The 26,740-nt window shown below is 36.9% G+C and overlaps 1 protein-coding gene across 1 annotated transcript in view; it reads right to left on the bottom strand.

Moving 5' to 3' along the window:
* The window catches only part of LOC109402212 (obg-like ATPase 1), a 106,715-nt gene that overhangs the window by 36,610 nt on the left and 43,365 nt on the right, over positions 1 to 26,740 (bottom strand). Inside the window, exon 4 of the mRNA XM_019674844.3 lies at positions 13,167 to 13,294. Within this exon, the coding sequence (XP_019530389.1) occupies positions 13,167 to 13,294 (128 nt within the window). The remainder of the gene's footprint in view (positions 1 to 13,166; positions 13,295 to 26,740) is intronic.

Genomic DNA, 26,740 nt, shown 5'->3' on the forward strand with positions numbered 1-26,740 from the left:
GACCAAAAATAGTGTTGTTTCGACAATAGTCACATACTATGCCCTACGACATTGACGATTCTATTGTCTATGGCTCACCTATTTAGCGCCACCCAGCAGGGACTTGGTCTGGTACCCAATTCAGTATATCCGCTCCACGTAATGTACCGTACCTCTTTTGATTTGTGATATATTTCGCGGAACATTACTCTCTTCATTCTGATAGCGGCTATGTAACCCATTGGATTAAAAACCTCCATCAAATATGAAGCGATTAATCGGAGACTGAAGACTCTATACCAAATTTGGCTCAGAGACAGGTAATCAGTGAGGTCAGTTTTTCTCGTTTGTCAGAGACGATTGATACGTATTAAGACAAACTTTCCACTGCATCTGCCAGCAATAATCGGTGATCGATCAACATTTCGAGTACCCCAATTTACACAAGAATGCCAAGGATCACCGCTCATGCTTTACAATACAGTTGGAAAAACTAGAACAACGCCTGGCCACAATGATGCATAAAGCACTAAAGCGGACCGGAAGATTCGGTGAGCCAGCCCCCACCATAATATCAAATTATTTAGGAATTGCTTAAAAAATATATCAGATATGGCACCGCGCTCGCGCTGTATACGACGAGCGAGGTTTTTTGGTAGTGTTGTACTTTACAACAGCGCGCGTCTTAAAGGGTTAATTTCATTAGAACATACCGTTAGCAGGGTGGCCACTAAATATCAGTTTTGAAATTCCCGTCTTTTTCCCGGTTTTCCCGGTACGATTTTTGAAATTTTCCCGGTTTTTAAAATACACATTTTTAGTACGTAACGCCCAATTTTCGTATCATATGGATGATAAGTACCATGTAAAATGCACTTGCAATCCTGTGAATACTATGTACTAGATATTTATAGTTCAATATTATTCTTGACGTAATGCATCTAAGGAAAAAATGGAAGTAACTACCAATGATGACATAAAAGGCGTATGCTACACAATTACTTACAACATATTTTCATTCAGCTCCAAATAGTGCATAATTCAAGCTTTCACTCACTCATTATTTTACTTATTTTCTTGTACTTAAAAAAAAAACAAGTGTAGAAGTGGTAGCTAACTATGACAGATCTATAATAGGTAAGATGTGCATATAAAATCAGCAAAGGTCGCACTCGATTATCCGGGACATGGAGGATATTCGAACTATTTTTTTTTATTTTATTCGTTAGCGTAGGTGCCCTAACGCAACTTCATTGGTGTTGTTTCCGGGGATTCCTCCAGGATGTCCAACTGAGTATTCCCCCAAAAACTTACATCTGGAGATTCTTACAAAGTTTTGTCCGAGATTTCATCTTTCGATTACTCAAAAAATACTATCTTGGATTTCTTCAGTAAATTCTGTTAGCGATTACACCTTGTATATCTTTTGTGGATTCCTCTAGATTCCTTAACCGTCCATAACTAGCGCGGTTGGCCACCACCGCCAGCATCACGCTAATACTGAACACAAAAAGCGAGATTTTTTCAACGTGTTGTAGAAAACACAACAGCGCGATCGCTCGAGGGTTAATGGATGTATTCTGGAAGAGGTTCCTTTAGGGAATTTAGGATTTTAGTCTGTTGACAATTAGGGAATAGAACTTTTGGTCTGGGATCATGAATTCGATCTAAGGATTTCTCCTGAAACTCCTGAAGAATTCCCAAAAGAATCTCCCACATGTCTAGAAGGTTTCCCAAGGAACTCTTGGAAGAGTTCTCGATTAAAAAACTCCCGCAGTAGTTTGATTTTCAGGATTCTGGAGTATTTCCAGAAATAGCTATCGTAAAGTTTTTGTAAGAAATTTTGGGAGATCATCCAGAAGAAACTCCTTGGTGATTTGCAGAGGGAGCTTCTGAAGGATGCCCAAAAGCAACTCCTGGAGCAACTCCAAAAGTAACTTTCATAAGCAACTCCTGCAGGTTTCTTTTAACAAACTCCTGGAGGGTGCCCAAGAAGAACTCTTGATGGAAACGCAGTAAGAAACACTGGAGAAATTCCAAAAGCAAATATAAAATAAAGATAAAATTCAGCAAAATCTCTTGGAAGTTTTCAAAATCCAAGTTTCAGAAGGCACTCCTGCAGAAATCGTGCAAAGAACTCGTGGAGATGGATGAGTAACAGAATGATATCCTGGAGAAATACCAGAAGAAACTCTGTAAAGAATTCCAGAAAGAGCTCCCGATTGATTTCTAAAAAAAGCTTTCGGAGGCATTCCAGAAGAAAATACTAGGGAAACTCCACAGGAAGCTCCAGGAAGAAAAGGAAAAATTTTCTGATAAAAAAAAATAATCTGGGAAGACTTCCCGTAGGAAATTTTGAAGATTGCAGCAACGCCTGTTATAATTGCGGAAGGAAAATCTTGATGAATCTTAAAAGAAACTCTTGAATAAATTGCAATAGGTTGTCTTGATAATAACCCAGTTTAGTGGTTATGATTTTCTTATCTATTAAGATTCCTGATGAAATTTCGGAAAGATTCCCTGAAAAAAAAACTAGAATCAATTTGAGAAAGGACACGGGTTTTTCCAAAAAGAAACTTTTGAAAAAATTTCAGATGTAAGAAACTCTTTCCTCGAAAAAATCTCATCGAATTCCAAGAGATAATCAAGCTATGTACCGCTTGACCTAGAAGAATTCTAGAAGAAACTTCTTGAAGAATCCCAAGTTCTGTTTCAAGGAAATTCCAAGTGATTGCACAGGCGAATTCCTTGAGATTTCGTAGAAGTATCCCAGGAGTATTTTGGTTTGGCTTTGATTTTGCAGATTTTCGATGAGGTGCAGCATTCAAATATGCACATCAAGTTACTCTTAACAACAATTTTCCCGGTAATCATTCCAAATTCCCGGCATTTTCCCGCTTTTTTCCCGGTCGTTCCGAATTCCCGTCTTTTTCCCGGTTTTCCCGTTTTTCCCGGTTCGGTGGCCACCCTGCGTTAGGAGTTACAATTCATCAATAAAACGCAGTAGAATTTTCAGAATCACTGGCATCCCCGCAACAATGCGTGAACCCTGAGACAAAAATGGACAACGCCAACATCACTCTGATATCCGCAAGACCTTCTGCAGGCGCAGTGGACCCAATGGCAACTGAAGTGGGCAAGCGATTGTAATCATCACTTCCTTCCCCTACCCCACATTGACCTGCAACCTATCGTAGCAGGCACCATTCTCGCCTAAAAATAGAAGATCACCAACACTCACACACTGAAGATGCCTATTAGTTCCAAGCAGCTATCTCATTGGTTCCTTGTGTGAGTGTAGCTGATCTGGCGATACTGGAGAAGTAACTACTGGCAGGCTTGTGCAGTTTCAGGATGGCCACCCGCTTTAACCATCACTTCATAAGACAAACGCAGTCCATCAAAACAGAATCGAATCACGCCAAATCCACTCAAGCCAACCCTCGTTCAAAGGAGAGGCAGCCACATCCAACAGCAGCAACCGTCTCTCCTTTTCGAACCACACGATCAAACACCAAGCGATTTTTTGTGCTACGCTTCGCATACATATGGCGTGCTGTGTTTGTTGTATCATGCAATACTACTTAACCAATTGACCTTCATCCTGGCTTTTTCAGATGACAGTCATCCAGCAGTGAGTAACATAGCTCTGCGTCCGAACGACTGTTAATATGCGTTCGGCTGCTCAGGAGATTTGCAAAGAAAGCAGGGGGAGGTGGGAGCTGCCACCGCATCAAGGAGTTCGTCTCGAATGTGTTTGTTAGCAACATAAAGAAGGTCGGCTGTAGCGTTGATGGTGGAAGCAGGGAATTGTTATTGTTGCGGCTTTTTTGTGTCAAGATGGTGATGGTGCACAAGCCTGTAACGGGTGTTCAAACAATTAATTGTCAGCCATATTGATATTCATGTGGATCTAAAAATAATCTCGTAAATTGGATTGATCATGATATACTATTTCATCTAGGTCAATGGCGCATGAAAAATGGGCAAGTAAAATCATAACAGTCAGCACAAATCTTGAACCGCAGGTGAGCATCATCATAACTTAGTGTCAGTCATTCTATTATTTGTTATTCGCAAATTATCATACAGGATTGACTTCATCACCAGCAAACCCTTCATCGGAATGAATAATGTGGTAAAGTAAATTATTTTTTTTGTATATTCCGCTTTTATGTCTGCTACGCCAAACATTTAGTGCGGAGTTTTATAGACGGATTATGAAAAAAATCTAGATTTTTTATCGTCTATCAAGTTGAAATCGATATCACTCACAATCCTTTACATGAATCAGAGAGGACGCGTGTAGTATGGTAGCACGTAGGTTTCAAAATACAGTAAAACCTCCATGAGTCGATATTGAAGGGACCATCGACTCAAGAAAATATCGAGTAGTGGAACAGAGTATGGAATAGTTTACCTCCATGAGTCGATATCGAGTCAAGGAACATCGACTCATGGAGGTTCGACTGTAGTTTAAACTATGAAAGGCGGAAGCTTTCCCATCTCAGCCTTTTCCACCCATGCTTTTTTTTTTTTTTTTTTTTTGTGCAGGCACAGAGCAAGAGTGATTATGTCAAATGAAGTCGTTGCTTGTCCTGAGATGCGACAGTGCAGTAATTTGTGTACTTCAAATTTATGCTGGTCGAAGAAAACCATGAAAATGTTCTGTCAAAGTGCACCAAGTAGAAAAAAGTTTTCAAATATATGAATGATATCCGAACTTGGATCATTTGAGTGATAGCCGAGTGCGTTCCCTCTAGGTCATTTTACCTAGTTGAAGCTGGGTTGTTAAGTCTTAATCAAGTTCTGAACATTCTTCTCGAAGGTGGTTTTTGTGAAAACGCCATTTTTCGATCAGCTAAAGCGAACCAAGTGCTTGATGTTTGTTCAAGCTTTATAAGTAGGGTAAGAAATCAAACTTTGAACTAGTCAAATTGTAATCTTAATTTGAACCATTTCGAAATTCATTAAAACGACGTACTTTTTAGGCAAATATTGTTCCGAAAAATATGTTAAACAGCTTTCCGTAATATAACCTGATAACATGGACTTTAAAAGCATTGAAAAAATCGTTTTTGTCATGGAAAACAGGCAATTGAAAAATCACTGTGATTTCACCCATTTCCCCCCAGAGAAAGCACATTTTCGGTGCACTCGTACAGCTCATGCATTGTATCACACGCAATATGTGAACACGTCAAATGCAAGCTTATTTATCGTAGAATCGACCAACCGAATAATATTCCGCATTATATGTCATAAAATTATCAAATTTAAGTGATTCTTACTTGGAGAATGTTATCTTAAGTTGAACTATTTGTAATCTAAATTTGAACTAGTAAACGGGGGTGAGCTTCTAGTGTTGGCCTGTAGATTGCGCTAGTGGTTGCTTTGTTTACTCTTGGGGGATGAAAAAAATCCAAATTTAGTTTCCAAATTCCTAAAGAATTTCGAACATTCTGAGTTGAGATTCCACTGCCTAATGAAAAAGAGGTATGAGAATTAGCAGATTCATGTGATTTTTCATTGCTTAGCATGGAATTGGCTGTTTTGTGAGTTGCTCGAGCTGCTGCCGCCAAATTATGATTACGATGGTTCAAATTAAGATTAAAATCATTGTTGATGAAAAATCAAATATTTCAATGAAATTCGTTGCAAATACAAACTTTTTACCATTTAACAGAAAGCTTATACCCGTGGCTTTCATGTACATACGATTTTGCCGTAGTAAATTATTTCCATGTGGGAGAAAAAATCACTTAAAATTAGCACTGCTTCAGAAAGCCTCAATTTGGTTCAAATTTTGATTACCTACCCTATTATTAGCCTTGTTGTTCAATGACGGCTCTTGTGTTAAATTATCAGTATGAAGTGTATCAACATAACGCAGGTATTCAAAACCAGTTCGTGTTTGTATTGTTGAGAACAAATCGATTCTAAGATGAAGTGGATTTGGTTCGGTCTGGCAGAATGTGATTTGAAAAAATGGCGATCAGCGCCATCGAAATATGATTGGATCCTCCTACTTCCGTATTTCTGATAACGTGTTCAAATCCCTCACAGATTGTTACTATGAGTTGGTAAGAAGTTAGAAATCTGACGGGGATGAGGAGAACCAGAAGTAATTCATCATCTGGACCAGAAATAAAATGATGCGCTGATTCTATGGAATGGTTAACAGTTCACTCTGGTTGGATGCAATTTTATTTTTTCTATCTTCTGCCAAACTGAAATTTTGAATTTACTCTATGAAGAGCTGTCAGAATTACTGGATTTTTACATGGCAGGAAGATCATCATTTTCTTCGTCTAATGGTAAGGAAAACTTAATTTTTCAAAAAATGGTCTTTAGTTCGGTTTAGCAGAACCCCGGCCAAATGTTTTCTGCTAGCTGGATGTCATTAAAATAATTTTATTTTATTTTATTTTTTTTTTTTTTAATTTTATTGATGCACAAGGGGGTCATAGGGCCAAGTCTCCAATGCAAGTCCGAGAACTTGCATTGTCCATAATACACCTTTGAATTTGGGAGTAGGCATAGCAACCTCTTTAGCTCTGCGGCTTTTAAGTTTTGCGTGGCCTTAAGGATTGGGAAAGGTGGGAAATCGATGTGGTGTATTGAGCTGTAAGAGAATGTGTTGTTAGTTAAATGGTCAACGTAATTTACCTTGGGGTCGCTTGTTTGGGGTAAGCGTTTTGAACATACATACTGGTTTTGCTGGGTTGCTCTTTCCTATTTTCGTTCGATCGTGTTGTTTTTTTGTGGTAGGTAGTTGTGATTAAATTTTGGTTATGTTCTTGGAATGCTACTTCGTCCTCATCGCCATCTCCATCGAAATACGATAAGCCTATGTCATTTGCTGCCTGCGGTTTCTAGCAAATCGTCTTCGTAGTCCAACTTCACCATCTCCTGCTACAATCGCTTCGTCGCTTTCTTAAATTCGGCTGTCATTACCAATGTCCTTCCAATTCCAACGAACATCCGTCCATATCTACCTCTTGTCTACCGCTGGATTTCCACGTGAAAGAAGGTGTTTCAACTTTTTCCCGGGATTTTGTAGATTAGTGCTTTATGCATGCTTCCTTTCCTGAGACTTCGGAGCACGTCTTAGACATGGCTGAGTACAAACAATGCTCATTTAGGGTGCCAATGGAATGTATGGGAAAAATTTGACCATCGAATTTCAAAAACGGGTAGTGCTCAAAAGTTTCGTCTCCTCAAAAAAAGTCCCCATGCAAAATTTCAGCTCAATCGGACTTCGCTAAGGGGTGGCCCAAAGCGGTCAAAGTTTGGCTGTTTTGAAACACGAAAAATATCCCAAGGTAGGGGTACATGAAAATTTCGAAATCGAAAAATTTTTTTTGATGCCAAATGCCTTAAAAGTGCATGAAACGTCGAGATCTGGTGTTATCTCAAAAAATTTTTTTTGGAAAAAAATTGACTTTTTGGACTTAGAAAATTTTTGAGTTGGGGGAGTGAAATGAATTTGAAATGGAGGATTTGAATTTAGTTGCTGAAATATTCAAAGCAATAGTACTGGAACATGTCTTATATCATCGTTGGCAACTGCTAGCATATTATATATCATATATCGTTAGGGTGGTTCACTTATTTTGCATTAGGGTGGTCCTTTTTGTAGAAAAATTAAAAAAAAGATAATAGTAATAAAAAATCTCATATAACTGTAAGTCATTTTCAATGTTGAATATATATAATATTTCATTAGGGTGGCTCATTTATTTTTAATTAGGGTGGTTCTTTGAGATGGAAATTAAGAACAAGAAAATATTTCCAGAAAACTTACCAGTCATATTTTTGTATAGTTTAAAACCATGATCCTTTATTGGCATGTAACACTTTATTAAGATATTCCTAGACCAACATGTGGAAAGGGCGTAACAACCATTGCGATTTTCTGCTTCTCCTGTCCCTCCCGGGCATATCCCCAACTATTCATAAAATCTTTTATTTTCTTTTTTTAATTTTGAATCTTTTTTTTTTTTGGTGCTTCACTTATTTTGCAAAAGGGTGGTCCTTTTTGTAGAAAATTAAATAAAAAAACGATAATAGTATTTGTATTGTATTTTCCGTTAGGGTTGTTTTTTTTTGGAAATTAAGATCAAAAAATACTTCGAGAAAATTCAACTAGGTAATCTTTTTCGTATAGCTTCAAGCCATGATTTCCTACACATCTTTCGGTGACTTATCTATAATGAGTTATTCTCTAATTATTATCTTTCCTCTCGTTCTATTTCATTAATCACGGCATCAATATAGTGATTAAAACCGATTTACAGAATTAAATATTGTGGTACGGACTACCAAAGAGATTTATTTACTAGAGAGGTTCGTCTCATTGTAAGATTTTGAAAAGTTTTGTGAGACTAAATTCAAAAACTCGAGTAAACATTTATTCAGCTGTTTCTTTGAGGAAGAAGAGTTTAGTTTGAAGAGTAGAACTGTTTCTTGAACCCCTAAGATGGGGAAGTTTTTCATTAATGCGGTATTTGCAGATATAATTTACTTTTGCAATGGTCATGGCCAAGCGTGTCCGTACTGAGCGGATGAAATTAATGCTCTATTGATTTACACCACCAAAATTATCGTATTCAATCAATCTTCCTATCTTAACTGATAGAAGGATGTTGAAATAATTTAAATGTCTTTTCGAACTGTCAAAAAACCTCAACGCAGTTCCGCACGGAGCGTTAAAATTCACCCGAGTGAAATTCTCTCCGTGTGCTCAGTGTGGTACTGCGGTGCGGTTTTTTGACAGTTCGAAAAGACATTTAAATTATTTCAACATCCTTCTATCAGTTAAGATACACTGAGAGGAAAATACATTTTAGTTTCACTGGAAAAACTCAAGTAACCGTTCAAAAATGATGTTTTCAGTGAGTTCAAATGAATTAAGTAAAATTCGCTTGAAAACTAAGTGAAACTCCAAAGAAAAGCTATTGAAAATTTGGTACTGTATTGTATTGTAAAATGTATATGATTTTCTAGTGGGTTTTACTGAAGTCTAATGTATGAAAAATGAAGCGAATTATTGTCAGCCATCACTAACGAACCAAGCATGAGTGTGATGATGGCAATATGTTCTGTGATTTTTATGTTTCCATCCTTACTAGGGAACCGTTTGGGGGTCTCCGATAAAACGAGACAAACCAATTTTTTTTAATAATCTCGAAATAGACAAAACGAAAACAAAAATGGCCAAAAGTTGTTCCAAATATACTGAAAATTTACTAAAATATTATTAAATTTTGTAGTGAAAAATTGCACTTAAATGCTATTGGATTTTTCCAGTGGAATATTTTCACTAACCAATCATGTAAGTTTCAAATGTTTAGTTAGATGGAAAAAATCTACTTATGATTTCCCGTGAAATTGAAGTGAATTTTTCGCTCAGTGTAGGAAGATTGCATGAATACGATAATTTTGGTGGTGTAAATCAAAAGAGCATAAATTTCATCCGCTCAGTACGGACATGCTTGGCCTTGACCATTGCAAAAGTAAATTATATCTGCCAATACCGCATTAATGAAAAACTTCCCCATCTTAGGGGTTCAAGAAACAGTTCTACTCTTCAAACTTAACTCTTCTTCCTCATAGAAACAGCTGAATAAATATTTACCCGAGTATTTGAATTTGGTCTCACAAAACTTTTTAAAATCTTACAATGAGATGAACCTCTCTAGTAAATAAATCCCTTTGGTAGTCCGTACCACAATATTTAATTCTGTAGATAGAAATCGGTTTTAATCACTATATTGATGCCGTGATTAATGAAATAGAACGAGAGGAGAGATAATAATTAGAGAATATCTCATTATTGATAAGTCACCGAAAGATTTATAGAAAATCATGGCTTGAAGCTATACGAAAAAGATTACCTGGTTGAATTTTCGGGAAGTATTTTTTGATCTTAATTTCCAAAAAAAACAACCCTAACGGAAAATACAATACAAATACTATTATGGTTTTTTTTATTTGTTCCTCTACAAAAGGGACCACCCTTATGCAAAATAAGTGAAGCACTCAAAAAAAAAGATTCAAAATTTTAAAAAGAAAATAAAAGATTTCTTGAATAATTGGGGATATGCCCGGGAGGGACAGGAGAAGCCGAAATTCGCAATGGTTGTTACGCCCTTTTCACATGTTGGTCTAGGAATATCTTAACAAAGTGTTACATGCCAATAAAGGATCATGGTTTTAAACTATACAAAAATATGACTGGTAAGTTTTCTGGAAATATTTTTTTGTTCTTAATTTACATCTCAAAGAACCACCCTAAATAAAAATAAATGAGCCACCCTAATGAAATATTATATATATTCAACATTGAAAATGACTTACAGTTATATGAGATTTTTTATTACTATTATCTTTTTTTTTTAATTTTTCTACAAAAAGGACCACCCTAATGCAAAATAAGTGAACCACCCTAACGATATATGATATATAATATGCTAGTAGTTGCCAACGATGATATAAGACATGTTCCAGTACTATTGCTTTGAATATTTCAGCAACTAAATTCAAATCCTCCATTTCAAATTCATTTCACTCCCCCAACTCAAAAATTTTCTAAGTCCAAAAAGTCAATTTTTTTCCAAAAAAAAATTTTTGAGATAACACCAGATCTCGACGTTTCATGCACTTTTAAGGCATTTGGCATCAAAAAAAAATTTTCGATTTCGAAATTTTCATGTACCCCTACCTTGGGATATTTTTCGTGTTTCAAAACAGCCAAACTTTGACCGCTTTGGGCCACCCCTTAGCGAAGTCCGATTGAGCTGAAATTTTGCATGGTGACTTTTTTTGATGAGACGAAACTTTTGAGCACTACCCGTTTTTGAAATTCGAAAATTCGATTTTCATTGGCACCCTAATGCTCATCTCCAGCGAAATTTTTAACCAGCATCGCACCACCGTTGTACTGCATTACTTCCATTTTTCACTGCTATCCCTGCTTACTGCTATCACTCATGATACTCAGATACATGAAAATATAAAAGAAATGTTAGTAGCGCTTTTGGTGATACTTTCACGACGGCCATTCAGAATGGTTCAACGGATGCAGATGCGAAGATCATCCCTGCTGACTAGCAGCGTTCATGAAACTCAGTTGAAGATGAAACTTAAAATATACGAACACGAAGAGCAACACATAGACGAACGCGAATATTCTAAAAAAAAAAAGAATGATCTTCCATCCGATCTTCAAGTGATCCTCACAAGCAGCATCTTTCGTTCAGGCACTTTTGAATGTCCGTATGCAACTTGTTCTCACATGAAATCTGCCTCGACCAAGTTGGCAGAACGCGCCCATACCCCTTTCTGAACCGAAGGGCAGGGATGTCATTAAAATAATTATATTGCAATGTAAAATTTGATTGTAGGGTATGTGTTCCATCAGTAATCTCACGCTCCCATATTCATCCTATTCGAAAACAAGCGATTACGGCTCCGATTGGTTCCGTTCTTTATGTTTTCATGGGTGCTCACTTCTAACAAAAAATACAAAAATGAGAAACAAAACAAACAGTGCTTAAATTCTTTGTTTTTCGTAGGATGAAAATGGGAGCTACATGCTTAATAAGGGAACCAATACCCTACTATATATGCGTTTTGCAAGCATCTGTTACTAAAAGTTGACGTGATAATACCTTGTCAATATATAGGCGAAACTGGAAGCATTTTCTCATTTTTTCGGTTTTTGATTTTTTATTAAATAACGAAGCAATATTTTCAAAATCGGTTTTCGTGCACATGTAGAGTATGGATCAAGGTATCTTCTGAATTTTTTTGAGGTGGAAAATGTTTTCCATTTTTGCAGAAATCATTTTTTCGTAAAATTTTGCTCAAAAATGGTTTCTGCAAAAACGAAAAACATTTTCCACTACAAAAAAAATCAGGAGATACCTTGATCCATACTCTACATGTGCACGAAAACCGATTTTGAAAATATTGCTTCGTTATTTAATAAAAAATCAAAAACCAAAAAGTGAGGAAATGCTTCCAGTTTCGCCTTAAGTTGGAACGTCATTATTAGTGTTATATATTAGTGAGTCATCGTTATATGGAAAAATGAAAAATTCAATGGTATCCCATCAGATCGAAGTTTTTTGAGCCTATTTTAGGACCCAAATAAGTGTGCAAAATTTGGGCACCATCGGTTATGTCTACGTTTTGTGCATCGCGTTTGAAGTTTGTATGAGGTTTTGCATGGGAAAACACACTTTTTTCCATTTCCCTCATAACAAGCTCATATTTTTCTAAAACCATGTAACCGATAAAGTAAAAACGTAGCCTCGGGTGTCCTGTAAAACTTTGTCGAGGACCGCGAAGTGATCTGATGCTTATGAAAAATGTTATAGCGTTGGCATTGCTTGCCGAAACAGCATGATTTTGTTGCTATTGTTAATCCTTTACATGTTATTTAAACCATAAACACATGCATGCGGTTCGTTGGTTATAACTATTTTCACACGCATCAGATCGCTTTGCGGTCTTCAACAAAGTTTTTAAGAACATCCTAGGCTTTCATTTTACAGTATCGGTTAAAAAGTTTCAGACAAATGTTTTCAACTTATGACAAAAATGCAAAAAAGTATGTTTTCCCATACAAAATCCCATACAAATTTTAATTGCAATGCTCAAAGTGTAGAAGCAACCGATCGTGCTCAAATTTTGCACAGATACTCAGGACCCGAAATGGAATCAAAAAAGCTTTGATCTGAGAAAACGGTTCCGATGACCCACACTATTATATATGTATTAGGATACATCTTATAAAACTATAAAGATGTTTTATAAGCCGCCATTTTTTGCGCTGTTTTGAGATTATAAGTGCTTGATATCAAGTTAAAAATACAAGCAAAATACATCTGATTGAGTCTGAAACGTGAATTTTAAACTATTATACATTATAACAAATTGTGTTACTTGGGAAGCTCAAACTCAAGTCTGATATTCTCTGAAGGATTTTCATAACACAACATTCAGAAAATACATGATTTTTTTCCCTAAAAATCTGGAAATTCTTTCTAGAAATCACTAGAGATGCTCTTATTTCTCAAGATCTACTGTTAACCAACAATTCTCTAAGAGTTTCAGCTTAATTTCAAAAAATATTTTTATAAATGATCCCAATTATGCACTGTCTAATAGATACTTACGACACAGATGGAAGATGGCATCGCACGCGTTAATGTGTGAGAGGAATGCATTGCCCAGACCCTGTCCTTCGGCGGCACCCTTGACCAGACCGGCAATGTCCACCACATTCAGATAGGCAGGCACTTTGCTGTAAGTAGAGAGAAGAATCACGCGGTTAATAGCAATAGGAAATGACGGTCCATCAGGAAGATTGTCAAGTGCGGTAGCAAAAATTTGAATAAACGTCCCCTATACGCCCTTCGTAGTCGACGGGGCAACTATCGACGCGACGGCTCAGTTATTGAAAATTTTCCGGACTAAACGTGCCTTGTATGCAAATAACAAGTTCCGTATAATTTCGTTGGATTGATTTTAGAAGGACACGATGCAAATGATATCAACATGACCCAACCGAACCGAAGAGCGGAATATAGGAAAGAAGAAAATAATTGCTTTCCAAGAAACAAATCTGACAATTTAGCAATTATTATAATTACTTAAACCACTCGGGCCCACCTTTGCCCGGGAGAAACGTTTCAACACTCCTGAGGCATCTCATCGTCGTTGACTGCCGTTGCTGCCGTTCATGGCGTCCGTGCAGCAGAGTAGCTGACAAGAACAACGAGAAAATGTATGCAGTTCTCATTCAGCAGGTCGGTAGCTGGTTTATAGTTAGTAATCGTGAAGCCCGATTGGTTATTTTGTCGTTACTCTCCTGCAGTCAGCAGCATGCAGCAGGGCAGTTTATTTTAATTTTTGCCCTCGACGTGCCACTAAGGGGCGTGGTTAGGTTCTCTGTTTCGCGAAATGGCAACAACGGACTGGTGGTGGAGTGGATGGGTGGATGATGGCGCACGAATGTGTGCTGCAGCGGTAGCACAGGTTGATCAGGTTCGTGACTAAAACTTTGCGGTGTGATTAGTACGATTGGATCGTTGTTGCATTGTATTCTGCAGGGTCGGCTTAAGTTTGAATTCAATGTTACTATTACTATTGGAAATGAATCATGTAGAAGATTGATTATGTATACTACTGTATGTATGTATGTAAATTGATTTTGGAAAATTAGAAAAACTTGCAAAACTATGCTTGCCAACCCTCCCCCCCTCCCCCCTCCCTTAGTTGGCGCCTATGCTTCCAGGCTAAACTCTTTCCCAGATTGCTTCAGAAATTCATTCCGGATTCCTTCAGGAACTCCTTCCAAAATTCCTGCAAATTTTCTTAAGGAATTCTACAGGACTCTTTTAGGATTTCCATGCGAAATACAGTATGGCACATAAAAAAAATGCAAAAGTTTTCAAAGACATTCTTCTAACCGATAAACCTCGCATTTATCCACTAGATAAATTAGTCGAGTTGGAGGCGAATGAATTAAAATTAATAAATTTAAAGCCTCAAAAAAAAAAAAAAAAAATAGTCGAGACCCTAATCTAACGATGGCATAGGAGCATTGAATGATTCAATTTATAAACCTTTGAAAATATAACGCCAAGCATATCCCTTTCAGGGCACAGCGCAAAAATAAAATGAAATCTTCATACAAATGGCTTAACTTTGGCTCTCCAGAACTCTTAGATTTCCCAACAAAACAACAATTATTTGTCCTCATTTTAAAGAACTACTCTTTGTCTTTCGATTTCTAGCTTTGACAACCTAACCTCAATGAAAAATATGCGACTGATAAAACTTTTCCACGTTTTACGGCTTTTGTCCACTTTTTGTTTAATTTGTTGTGGTAAATCTTAGAGACAACGTAAACAAAAGTTTGCTTATACACATACGAGTATAAGTAATGGCTGAATTATTGAAACAGTTTACATCACATAAAACAAAGACTGAACAGTTGAAATATACGCAAAACTGTTATCACTCAACAGCACAATTGTGCTGGTTCGTTACGAAAGGGATATGGATGTCAAAAACGTCCTCTCACCAGAGGCCGGGAATTCTTTGGGAACTTCTTCTGGGATCCCTCTTGGAGCTCCTTCCGGAAATCCTCCAAAAACTTTTTCCGATATTTTCCTAAAAATTTCTTCCGCAATTCGTTCAGGAACTAAATTCAGGATCTCTTTCCGGGATTCATCCTGGAATTCTTCCTGGGATTCTTCCAGGAAATCCTTCCGAGATTACGGCAAGAATCTTTTCCGGGATTTCTCCAGGAACCTTTTTCGTGAATCCCTTCTGGGATTCCGTTAGAAACTCCTTCTGGTTTCCGGGAATCCTCCACATGCTTCTTCCAGAATTCCTTCGGGAACTTTTTTCGGGATTCTTTCAGTTTTGGTTTCCGGTTTTTGTATTTCAGGAACGCCATCCAGGATTGTCCTAGGATGTTTTCTAGATTTTTCCTGGAGTTCCCCTTGGATTTTCCGCAGATCCTTTAGATATTCCTCCGGAAGTAAATTCTGGAACTCTTCCAGATATTCCTCAAATGGAAATCTTTCATGAGTTTATGGAATTACTCTAAGAGTTCTTATGAGGTTTCGACCGGAGATCTATGAAAAAATTCTTTATCGGGCTTAGCGTTGGACCCGTTCATAAATTCCATACTCTTAAAGGGAAACGGGAGGTTGGTTTGACCAAAGTGTATGCTCCATATAAATTTCCAAAATTTTGTATAGACGAAAGTCTACGCGGGGAGAGGTAATTACAGACAGAGCCTTTGTAAGGAATTCTTCCTCGAATTTCTTCTACGTTTCCACCAATAGCTCCTTCCGGGATTCCAATTTCCAGGAATTCCTTCTGGAAATCCCGAAATAAACTTCCGAAAAGACATTCCAAAAGAAACTATTAGGTGAATCTCGGAAGGAATTCCTGGAACATTATTGGCAAAACATTCGGAAGGAATCTCGGAAAAAAAAATCATGAAGGATTCTCAAAACTTCTGGGTAAATCCCGGAGGAAATCTGTTTAAGTCACAGTAGACATCTTACAAAGAATCCTGGCAGAACCTCAGATGGTACTTCTGAAGAAACGCCAAGAAAAATATCAGATGGAGCTTCCCGAAAAATCACAGAAGGAACTCCTCCTAGAGGAATCCAAGAATATTTTTTTGGAAACACCACGGAGGGAGCGCCTGAAGAAATCCTAATTTTTTTTGGAGAAATCCTAAAGGAAACTCCTGCAGGAAGTCCGGAACGAATTGCTAGAGACGACTCGGAAGAAATTTCTGGAGGAATACAGGAATTCTTGGAGAAATTTCATAGCTGCAGAATGAATTTGTGAGAAAATCCCAGAAGCTCCTAGAGGGATGCCATCAGCAAATCATAAATCAGCGAACCGCACATTTTGAACTCAATCAACCACTTATGAGAAGCAAACGATTTGTTTCTAATGTATGCAGACTTGCCGGGGCCCGTAACGAAGTGGCAACAACACGTTCACTTCAGCCTCAGCACTTGCAATTTTTCGTCAGTTGCTCTTCCCTCCGAGAGCGGCTGGCACTTGACCCTCTTCAGAGCATATGCTCCAACCGACCCAGAAACCTGGATATCGGCTAATGGCAACTCATAATGGACTGGTAAAGGAACAGGAGCCACACATCAACATTCTCGTGCTCATCATTCTACCATGGACAGGGTAGAAAAGTGACAGCAGCGCAAAGGCAACTAGTTCGATATAGCAGACTAAGAATAGAATACATTTAGGCGCTGTACAAAGTGTAAGTGCCAATTGGAATCGCTCACGCAGTGCCCTAGTGGACAAAAGAGCTGTAAATTAGGTTAAGTGATTGAAGAATAAAAAAAATGTATGCATAAGCAGTAATGATGTAGAGAGCAGGATTGTAGACCGCCACGGAAATGTCATGAAAAAAAAATGACATGTCATTTCCCAGATTTTTTTTTTCATTTCCCCAGTACAAGCTCCGTCCGTGAAAATAAACCTTCAATATTATTATTAATTATTGTAAAATACCGGCAACATTTCTTGCAAGGGGCAGTAAAACTAACACAACCAAATGACAGTTGTATGGCATTTTCCAACCAAGAGAGTCAACTGTATTCAATAATCATAACTTTTGAACCAGTTGACCGATTTTCAATTTCTTTTTATCGATTGTAAGCTATTGAATTTTTGTAAAATTACGTTGAAGGGGTTAAGTGAGCTAAGGTACAACAAGTTTGTATATATATTGGTTTTTTTACTTTTATAGTCTTGGGACTAGAGGAGTAACCTGTTTATATTTTTCATATGATTTGTGGCCTATGAACAATTTAGCAATGTTTGTTTTTAATTTGTTGAGCTATGATTGTTCGAAAATGAAAATTAAAATAGGGAATCGCGCCACTTGGGTGGCTTCTATATTCGTCTGTTTTCCGCTATAACTCAGTCAAATTTGAACCAATTGACACAACTTTTGGAATGTGATGAGATAGGTATAGTATCTACCCGTGTACAACATTTCAAGTCAATTGATTCAAAATTGACTGAGTTATAGTGGAAAACAGACGAATATAGAAGCCACCGCTCAAGTGGCGCGATACCCTATTCTTCACTTTTCGGCAGTTTTGTTTTCTTCGCCATGACGCGTTTCTGTCGGCCAAATTGCCTGAAAAATTCATACTTCAGTTTGGTTGAGAAAGTTTTGAAGCCCACTTTGAGTTGAACAGTTTTAAAAAAAAACACCACATGACGAAAAAAAGCTGCCGAAAAAAATCTCTATATACATACAAGGTATAGACATCATGATCGGGACAGGCAAATTATTAGGTTTTCAAAAAATGGTCAACTAGCTGTGACTTTTCGAAAAGTGCATAAAACAATTTCAAATTTCTACTGAAAGTTGATCAACTAGTTGTCTATCAATGGTCTAAATTTGAGAAAGATCGGGCAATTCTACATTAGGTAAGAACGATTCTGGTAAAAGGCATAATTATTCGATAGCCAACTTTGAACTGTTATATCTCCGGATTCAATGAAACGAACGTAATGAAATTTTGAGCGTTTATAACTTATATAATGAACTTCAAAAAAACTAAACTTAAAATTTTTAGCACGAAAGAATATTATTATAATCGCTTCAATATTCAAGATGGTAATTAGGGGCCGTTCATAAACCACGTAGACTTTTTGGGGGGAGGGGGGGTCTAGCAAAAGTCTACGCTCCATACAAATTTTAAATTTTTTGTATGGACAAAAGTCTACGAGGGGGGAGGGGGGGTCTGAGATGGCCAAATTTTGATCTACGTGGTTTATGAACAGCCCCTTATAGTTCAGTTATATTCCCTCAAAATGACTTTGATATATGTACACCGTGTCCAATAAGTTCTCATACAAAATACAAATTCAGAATATAAAATTTTATTTCACATCTGTAATTCGTATTTTTAAAATCAATGCATGTATTGAAGGGCCACATAATACTGATTAAATAAAGCATGCAGTTTAGAATAACATTATTTTCTATTTGTTTTTACAAGCCTAGCAATACACTTCCATTTTCTGAAATACATTTGCTCCGGCACACAATGGTCGGAAAAAGATAAAGTTCGGCCAAAACTCTTTTTATGTGTTTAATCGAAGTTATAGGTTGCCTAGATATGTTATATAGTATTTTTAGTGTTTAAAAAGGGGTATTCAAAAATTACGTAATTTCAATAATTTCAAAAACGGTTAAAATCAGTAAACCCCATATTTTTTGCGATTTTTGTTAAAAAATCAATTCGAATTTAAATAAATGATCATCTTTCGATCAAATCCAATCAAGTTTGTTCAAAACGTGTGAAAAATGTGGAAAGATAAATTTTATTTCAGTAAAAAATGAAAAAAAACGTAAAATATATGAAAAAAACATGACTTTTTTAAATAGCTCTAATTTGAAAAACTGCAAATTTCTGCAAAATATTTAAACGTTTTTAGGCAGCTCTAAGCATGATGTTTAAGATGTACTATTCGAAATTGCGGCGACACGTGACGACACGAACCGTTTTTTAACTTAAAAATTACCAAAATTTTTAAGGTACAATATATGAAAATTTGAAAAGTTTTGTGACATATTAATTTTGCACCATACATGCATTCAAACAGTCCAATAACAAGCTTTCATATGCTGGATAACTTAAAACATATATTCCATTCTCAAAGTATTATTATTTTACTTTTTCGAATAATTCATTTTTTAATTTTATGACTTAGGCCACTTTGGCAGTGAAAATGTCATTGAAATACAAAAGCTGGTATGCTTTTAATTAAGAATCATAAAGGTACAATACATTACCTTGTTATAAGGTGAAATAAAGTTTAAAAATATCAATTTCGTTTTTTGAGAGTTTTGGTTGCCCCTTTGTATGGAGCCCGACCAATGTCGAATAATGTATTCCACTTCGATAAATTTGCCTTTAGATGCTATTCGCCATACAATATTTTTGCGATTTACTTTTAGCGATTTTTCGCGCATAGAAGCGAGCGCCACATTGGTCGATGCGGAGAGTAGGAAAACAGCCGATGTAGGTAATTCATTGGTTTGAAAGCTACTGGTGTTGATAGGGGGGAGTGTTAGTGAACATTTTTCGTGTTTTTCATGTGCGACGTTTGCCTACTCATAACTTTTTAATTTATCTGCCAATTTTCATGAAATTTTCACAGAAGGTAGTTGATTATGTGTATATTATGCCTACAAAATTTGACGATTATTGATATAGTACTTTCAATAGTACAATTGAAACAATAAAGGGTGCTGACTTATTGCTGTCTGAGGGGCTAAAATCACGTTCAGTCCCAATACATGTTTCGACTATAAAATTGTTGATAGTGCATCGATTTTTTTGAAATTTTGCCTTTGCAACAATGTAGATTGAGAGGTTTGTGTTTAAAATTTCAGCCACTTCCTTTGCCAAATTCAAAAGTTACAGCGCTGACAAGCAAAACTAGGGGCTAGAGTGGCCCACACTTATATGAAAAACAAAAATTTCGAAATATGCCAAACCTCCTGAATCAGTTGTTTTGGACTCCCAGAATCTACGTTCAAAATTGAGCAAAGCATTATTGTTGATTTTCCAGTACACGTAAAGGAATAATATCAATAATAAAATCTCAATACTTCGCCTCACTTTGCCTAGGGTATAACTTTTTTCACAGACGTCGGATCACTTTGCGGTCTTCGACGAAGTTGTTTGGCACACTGTCACCTACAATAATACCAAATGGTTTATTTATTGAACGCTTACAGCGCTACCTAGCGGCAAAATTCGAAAACTTTGGTCGAGTTTTCCCACACAAACTTCAAGTGTTTTGAGCGCCCCCTTAGGCTTAATCGATTTTGCTTAAATTTTGAACGTAGATTATGGGAGTCCAAAACAACTGATTCAGGACTTGACATTTTTCGAAATTTTTATTTTTCATATAAGTGTGGGCCACCTTACTAGGGGTTGTACAAAATTCAATGGCGCACATTCTACTCTTTGATTGCTACAACAAAAAGTATGGCACCGATTCACATGAAATTATGTAGGTTAAATGAACACATCTTAAGATGTTATTAGGCCACATTAGAGCAATTTTTATGTATCTTACAGCTGTATTTCTGTGTCCCGTTTTTTGCGGATACCGGGCTTATGAGAAAAAATAGCTTGTTTAGCGATGTTGAGATAATTCCTCCATATCCGAAATCCAAATTTTCATGAATTTTGGTGCCCGGAAACCTGTTTAAAAATCAATTTGAAATTTGTATGGGAGCAATTTGTCGAATCACCCCTCGTCGCATCTTGTACTGGGCAGAGCTGTCAAGCAGTAGCGCAGCTGACAAAGGTGATTTCAAGAAATCTTTTTGAAATTGATTTAAGGTACCAAACAGAACAGTTTAAAACAAGTGGGAAATACCAAATGAAATGCGAAAACTGAGCAACTTAATTACTTACTGCAGCTTTTAAGTTAGATCCTATGTAGGGTATGTGTACCGTTCCTTGGCCTAATATGCCAGCCGCTTTGACAATTTTGACCATAACTCGTGAATTAATAGCAGTATAAATGATGTGTTCACTCTATCACGCACTCTAGGCAGTGCATGTTTCTGCAATTGGAAGCAAATTGGGCTAAATATTCAAGAACTTGCTTATTTACGTTGAAAAGATTCGATGCGATGGTATGCAACGTTGGTCTACGGTACAAAAATTGGCCTACTAGTGGATACAACGTTGGCCTATTGCTGTCCAAACGCTAGAACACCTTATTCTATAATTTTTAAATATTTCTGCTGAAGTATTATCACTGTTTGTTCAAAAATCTTGCTTTCAAATTACATTTTCGGAGCCAAATTTTCACATAACTATAGATAAATCTCTTAATCTAAAGTGCTTTCTTAATTCAGTAACGATAACAATGCAACCCCATTATTGTGTTATATTTTTACAGTCACCGCACACAAAATCTTTCTTCCCGTTCGTTCTTTCTGGTTCATTCGCAAGCAATGTGGTTGACGTCACTTTTTCGGTATTGTTGACGTCACTTTATTGATGGGCCAAGATTTGGGTACATAGTGAAAAAAATGTCCTCAATATTCGGCCCACATTTAATTTGTAAAATAGTTATTTTTCGTTGAAAACAAATATACAAGATCAAAATAGCGTCTTTGACCGTCGCATAAAATGTTCAGTTATCGAGAAGTCAATTCGAAATGTTCCAGAATCAGGCCATTTATGATCATGTGTATAGACTACCCACTAAGCCGAAGAATCATGGCGTCTACAAAAGCTAAACAAAGTGTCATTTTCATTCAATTTTAATGATCCAAAATGCTAAAATTGAAACGAATCTATGACAAAAGGTCGAAAGACATAAGGTCGAAGGACAAAAGGTCGAAGGACAAAAGGTCGAATGGACAAAAGGTCGAATGGACAAAAGGTCGAATGGACAAAAGGTCGAATGGACAAAAGGTCGAATGGACAAAAGGTCGAATGGACAAAAGGTCGAATGGACAAAAGGTCGAATGGAAAAAAGGTCGAATGGACAAATGGTCGAATGGGACAAAAGGTCGAATGGGACAAAAGGTCGAATGGGACAAAAGGTCGAATGTACAAAAGGTCTAAAAGGGTAAAGAGGTTAAATAGACTAAAGACAAATTGGAAGACATGAAAAAGTGATCAGAATTTGACAGAAAAACGACGATTAAAAAATAGAACGAGTGATAGCAAAATTATTCAACAACTTCAAAACAATCATTATTGGAAAATAGGAAAGTGTCTTCTAAAACTTGCAATAGCTTATATGCAGCAATTTTTTCCGCATTGCAATTCGAAAAAGATGCCCATAAATGATGAAAAGTAATGTTAAGTTAAGGTTAAATATGGAAAATAATATTCCTTGCATGGCATGTCACGCAGAAATTGTGCCCATTTACGCTCATATTTCACTGAACTTCTCAGTTTCATTTACCTTACAAAAGAGAAAGAGAAAAAACGCACAATAAAATGTACATAATATCTCTCACGCAGAGTTTTTGTGCGGGTGATTAGAGTGCTGCGTGAGAGCAATGAGAGCCCGCAGATCATAATCCCAGTGCGCAATTTCTGCAGAAAAAACAGAACTCAGTGCACACGCAGTGTGTTTAAAGGGGTCAGTGTTGTTTGAGAATTTGGTGAACCGAAAGCATGCCAGTAAGTCCAAAACCCGCTAAGGGGTATCAAATCCTGTGATATCAGAGACAAGCAGACGTCTTAAGCTGGTCAAGGACTTACAGTTGATGAATATTTTGGTTCCAAATTCCACCAACAGGTGGTGCTAGTGAGCTAACAAATTTTGTTTTTCATATATATCAGGAAAATTTGCCAAAAATTGCAACTAGCGCCACCTAGCTGCAGAAACTTGAACCAAACGATAATTATCCTGAAAGCCCTTGATCTACCAAACAATTTTACCGAAGGCACCATTTTTCTAAAGAAGCAGAATGCTGAGATATGTGAAATGTAAAATTTGTACGCTATTTAGCGCCGCCTAGCGGTGAAATCACATATCACACGGCCCATATTCTGAAAGCCCTTAACCAGCTGAACAGCTTTGCCGAAGAAACCAACTCTCTAAGTAATCAGGTTCCTGAGATATATGGGATGGAAATTTTGTCAGTATTGCATCTACTTGTCTAAGATATCACATAAATCACAGACAAGTAGATGTGCCACTAGCGAAATTTCAATCTCATATATCTCATGATCCTGATTACTTTGAGAGTTGGTGTCTTCGGCAAAGTTGTTTGGCTGGTCAAGGGCTAACCGATAATAAGACTTAGGATTTAAAATTCTACCACTAGGCGGCGCTAGAGAGCAAACAAATTTTAAATTTCGCATATCTCAGCATCCTCATTTTGAAGAAAGATGGTGTCTTCGGCAATATGGTTTGGTAGATCAAGGGCTTTCAGAATAATTACCGTTTGGTTCAAGTTTCAACAGCTACGTGGCGCTAGTTGCATTTTTTGGCAAATTTTCCTGATATTTATGAAAAACAAAATTTTTTAGCTTACTAGCACTGCCTAGCGGTGGAATTTTTAATTTTAAATCTTATTATCGGTTAATCCTTGACCAGTCAAACAACTTTGCCGAAGACACCAACTTTCTAAGTAATCAGGATCATGAGATATATGAGATTGAAATTTCGTTAGAGTCACATCTATTTGTCTGTGATTTATGTGATATCTTAGACAAGCATGTACTTTTATACTCCTGTGGTACACACAGTATTGCACTGGAAACACGACAGAGTGCGCTCTCAACACGAATTTTTGTGTGCACATTTTCTACGCGCACAAAATGTGCACGCAGAAACTGAAAAAACATGTTTGTGGTAACATTTGTTTGAGCACTCATTTTGAGGATGAGGGGGTGGTTTGTGTGTGAAAAAAGTTGCGTAGTTTACCCTCGCTCTCGTTGAAAGTCGTGTGTAGAGTGTATGTTTTCTCTTCACACGTTTCGCACTGAGGAGCATGCCATCTCTGATTCCTTGAAAGAACAGCCTATGGGTTGAAGAAGGATAAATCATAGATCGGAATATTCTCATTTGAAATTCCAATCATTAATGCGATTAAATAAAGTCAAGCAGTCTATAAATTAGAAAAGGACAAATCTCTGGGTATTATAGGGGTGATCCATGAAGTACGTCACGATTATAGGGGGAGGGTGGTTTGCAAAAGTGTAACAAGCAATATAGTTAGTATAGGACAGGGAGAGGGGGATCGAAAATTCTCAATTTTTGGCGTAACGCCTGTATGAGCAAACAAAATGAAATTGTTTACTTTTACAGTATAATTATTAGGATCTACCTATCAATCCAAGAGGGGATGATCACTAAGCACAAGTAGTTAATGAATGTTTCTGCAGTACAGTTAGAAAGAACAGATATTGAAAAGAAGAAGGCAAAATTTCTGATTGAAAAATAAGTCCCTAAGGAGTCAATAATTATTTCACTAACAAAAGTTAAAAGAACAGCCTATAAATTTAAGAAGGAAAAATTCCTGAAAAAAAAACTAAACTAAATTGCCATTAAATAAATACTACATTAACCCACGAGCGATCGCGCTGTTGTATTTTGTACAACACGTTGAAAAAATCTCGCTTTTTATACACAGCATAGCGTGGTGCTGACGCAGGTAGACAACCGCGCGAGTTACGGAAGGTTAACAGAACTTGAAAGAACAGCCTACAAACAAAAGAAGGAAAAATTTCCTATGGAAATGTTAGTGACTGAAATGCATATATTTTCTATAACAGCACTACAATGTTTCTTTCATTGAGCGGCAACAAAGACTTCTCAAAAATGTTTGTCTTATAAGCGAGAAATACCAGCTGGTAAATTGGTCTACTAAAATTCGACCTTTTGTCCCATTCGACCTTTTGTCCCTTCGACCTTATGTCCCTTCGACCTTTTGTCCATTCGACCTTTTGTCCATTCGACCTTTTGTCCATTCGACCTTTTGTCCATTCGACCTTTTGTCCATTCGACCTTTTGTCCATTCGACCTTTTGACCATTCGACCTTTTGTTCATTCGACCTTTTGTCCATTCGACCTTTTGTTCTTCGACCTTTTGTCCTTCGACCATTTGTCCTTCGACCTTCTGTCCCAAAGCCGATAAGAAGATAGGGTTAATCGTAAAAGAAAGTCAAATTTCAGCTATTAAGTGCCAGAACTAGTCACCGGTCCGTATTAGCCCCATCCCATTATACGTTTAGCTTTCCCCAAGGTGTTTCTGACCCCATGGATTTCTCCTGGAGCTCCTAACCAAGAGTCTTCAGAATTTTTTATAGGAATTCTTCCAAGTCTATTTTTTGTAATCCCTTCTTAAATTCGTTTTGATGTTTCTACAGGAGTTCTTTCGAGGGTTCTGCTCATATTCGCATAGTTGACGTAAGCACCACTGTAGTTTTCAACACAATTCTGAAATTTTAACAATGTAAAACAGAAAGTTAAGATTTTTTAGTAGATCTTGTGCTCTATTGAATAAAGCTGGTCACAATTATGCACATGTGATAGATATTAGCTTGTGAATGCTGACATTGTCATTGGTTTTTTTTTTTGTTTTTATTAATGTGTATTTTAACTTATAGCTAATTCTACACTTCGTTTTGTCATTGGTGGTCACGTCGACTATGCGATCATGGGCAGGGTTTCTCCAGAAATTCTCCCTAAGATGTTTTCCAGAGATTTTCAAATTCAAATTTGGAAGTTTCTCTTGAATTCTTTCTAGGATTTTTCAAAGAGCGCTTTCTGGCATTCTTCCAGAACATCCATCTGGGACTTTTTTGGGAAAACTTCTTCAGCAGCCCTATTAGTATTCGTGCAACAGTTCCATCTGGAACATCAAACTTGAATTCTTCCAGGAGTTTTTACTAAAATTTCCCAGGAATTATTTTTGTGAATGTTCTAGAAGTTTGTTTTGAAATTGTGAGAATTATTTTACAAATTTCAACTGAGAATCATGCAGGTGCACTTTTTAGAAGTCTTCTGACAGATGGAAATCTTGGACGAAACCACCAGATAAAATTTCTATAGGAATCTCCAGAAGTTAAAAGAGGTAATGGAGTTTAAGAAGGAATTTCTGTAGGAATCTCCAAATGGCATTCCTGTACACTTAAAACAGAATGCCGAGGTAGGCTGTGCGAATCTCGGTTGAAGTTTATTTGCTGAAATTGCTGCTAAACGCTTGACGTTTAATGTTTGATGATAGCGGCACCCATGAGTGCTGCTATGAATAAACATGCCTTTCTGCTTAGAACTGTCAAAAAATCGCACCACTTGGAGGAATTTATTTATTTTTTATTCATGAAAACTTAAGACAATGTCTTTTATGTTTTAGATGCTCAATGATAATATGAAGTGCGTTTTTTTTTTGTAAAACTGAGCAATAATTCCCAGAATTCACAGTTGGAGTGTCTGGAGAAATCCTACCCATTCCTGAAGGAATCCAAAATGGATTTTTTGAGTACATAATCGACAGGCGGGATTCCTGGATTCTGTACGAATCTCCAGAAAAAAGTAAAAAGAAAAGAAATTCGTGCAAATCGAAGATCGGTGTATTGTTAATTATTGCAGTAACAATTATTCTGTTCTATTTTTAAACATCCAGTCTATGGTCAACTCGGTAGAAAAACCAGTCCTAATTAAAACGCAACCGACT

Source organism: Aedes albopictus, chromosome 1 (assembly GCF_035046485.1).
Source record: "Aedes albopictus strain Foshan chromosome 1, AalbF5, whole genome shotgun sequence".
Classification (NCBI taxonomy): Eukaryota; Metazoa; Arthropoda; class Insecta; order Diptera; family Culicidae; genus Aedes; species Aedes albopictus.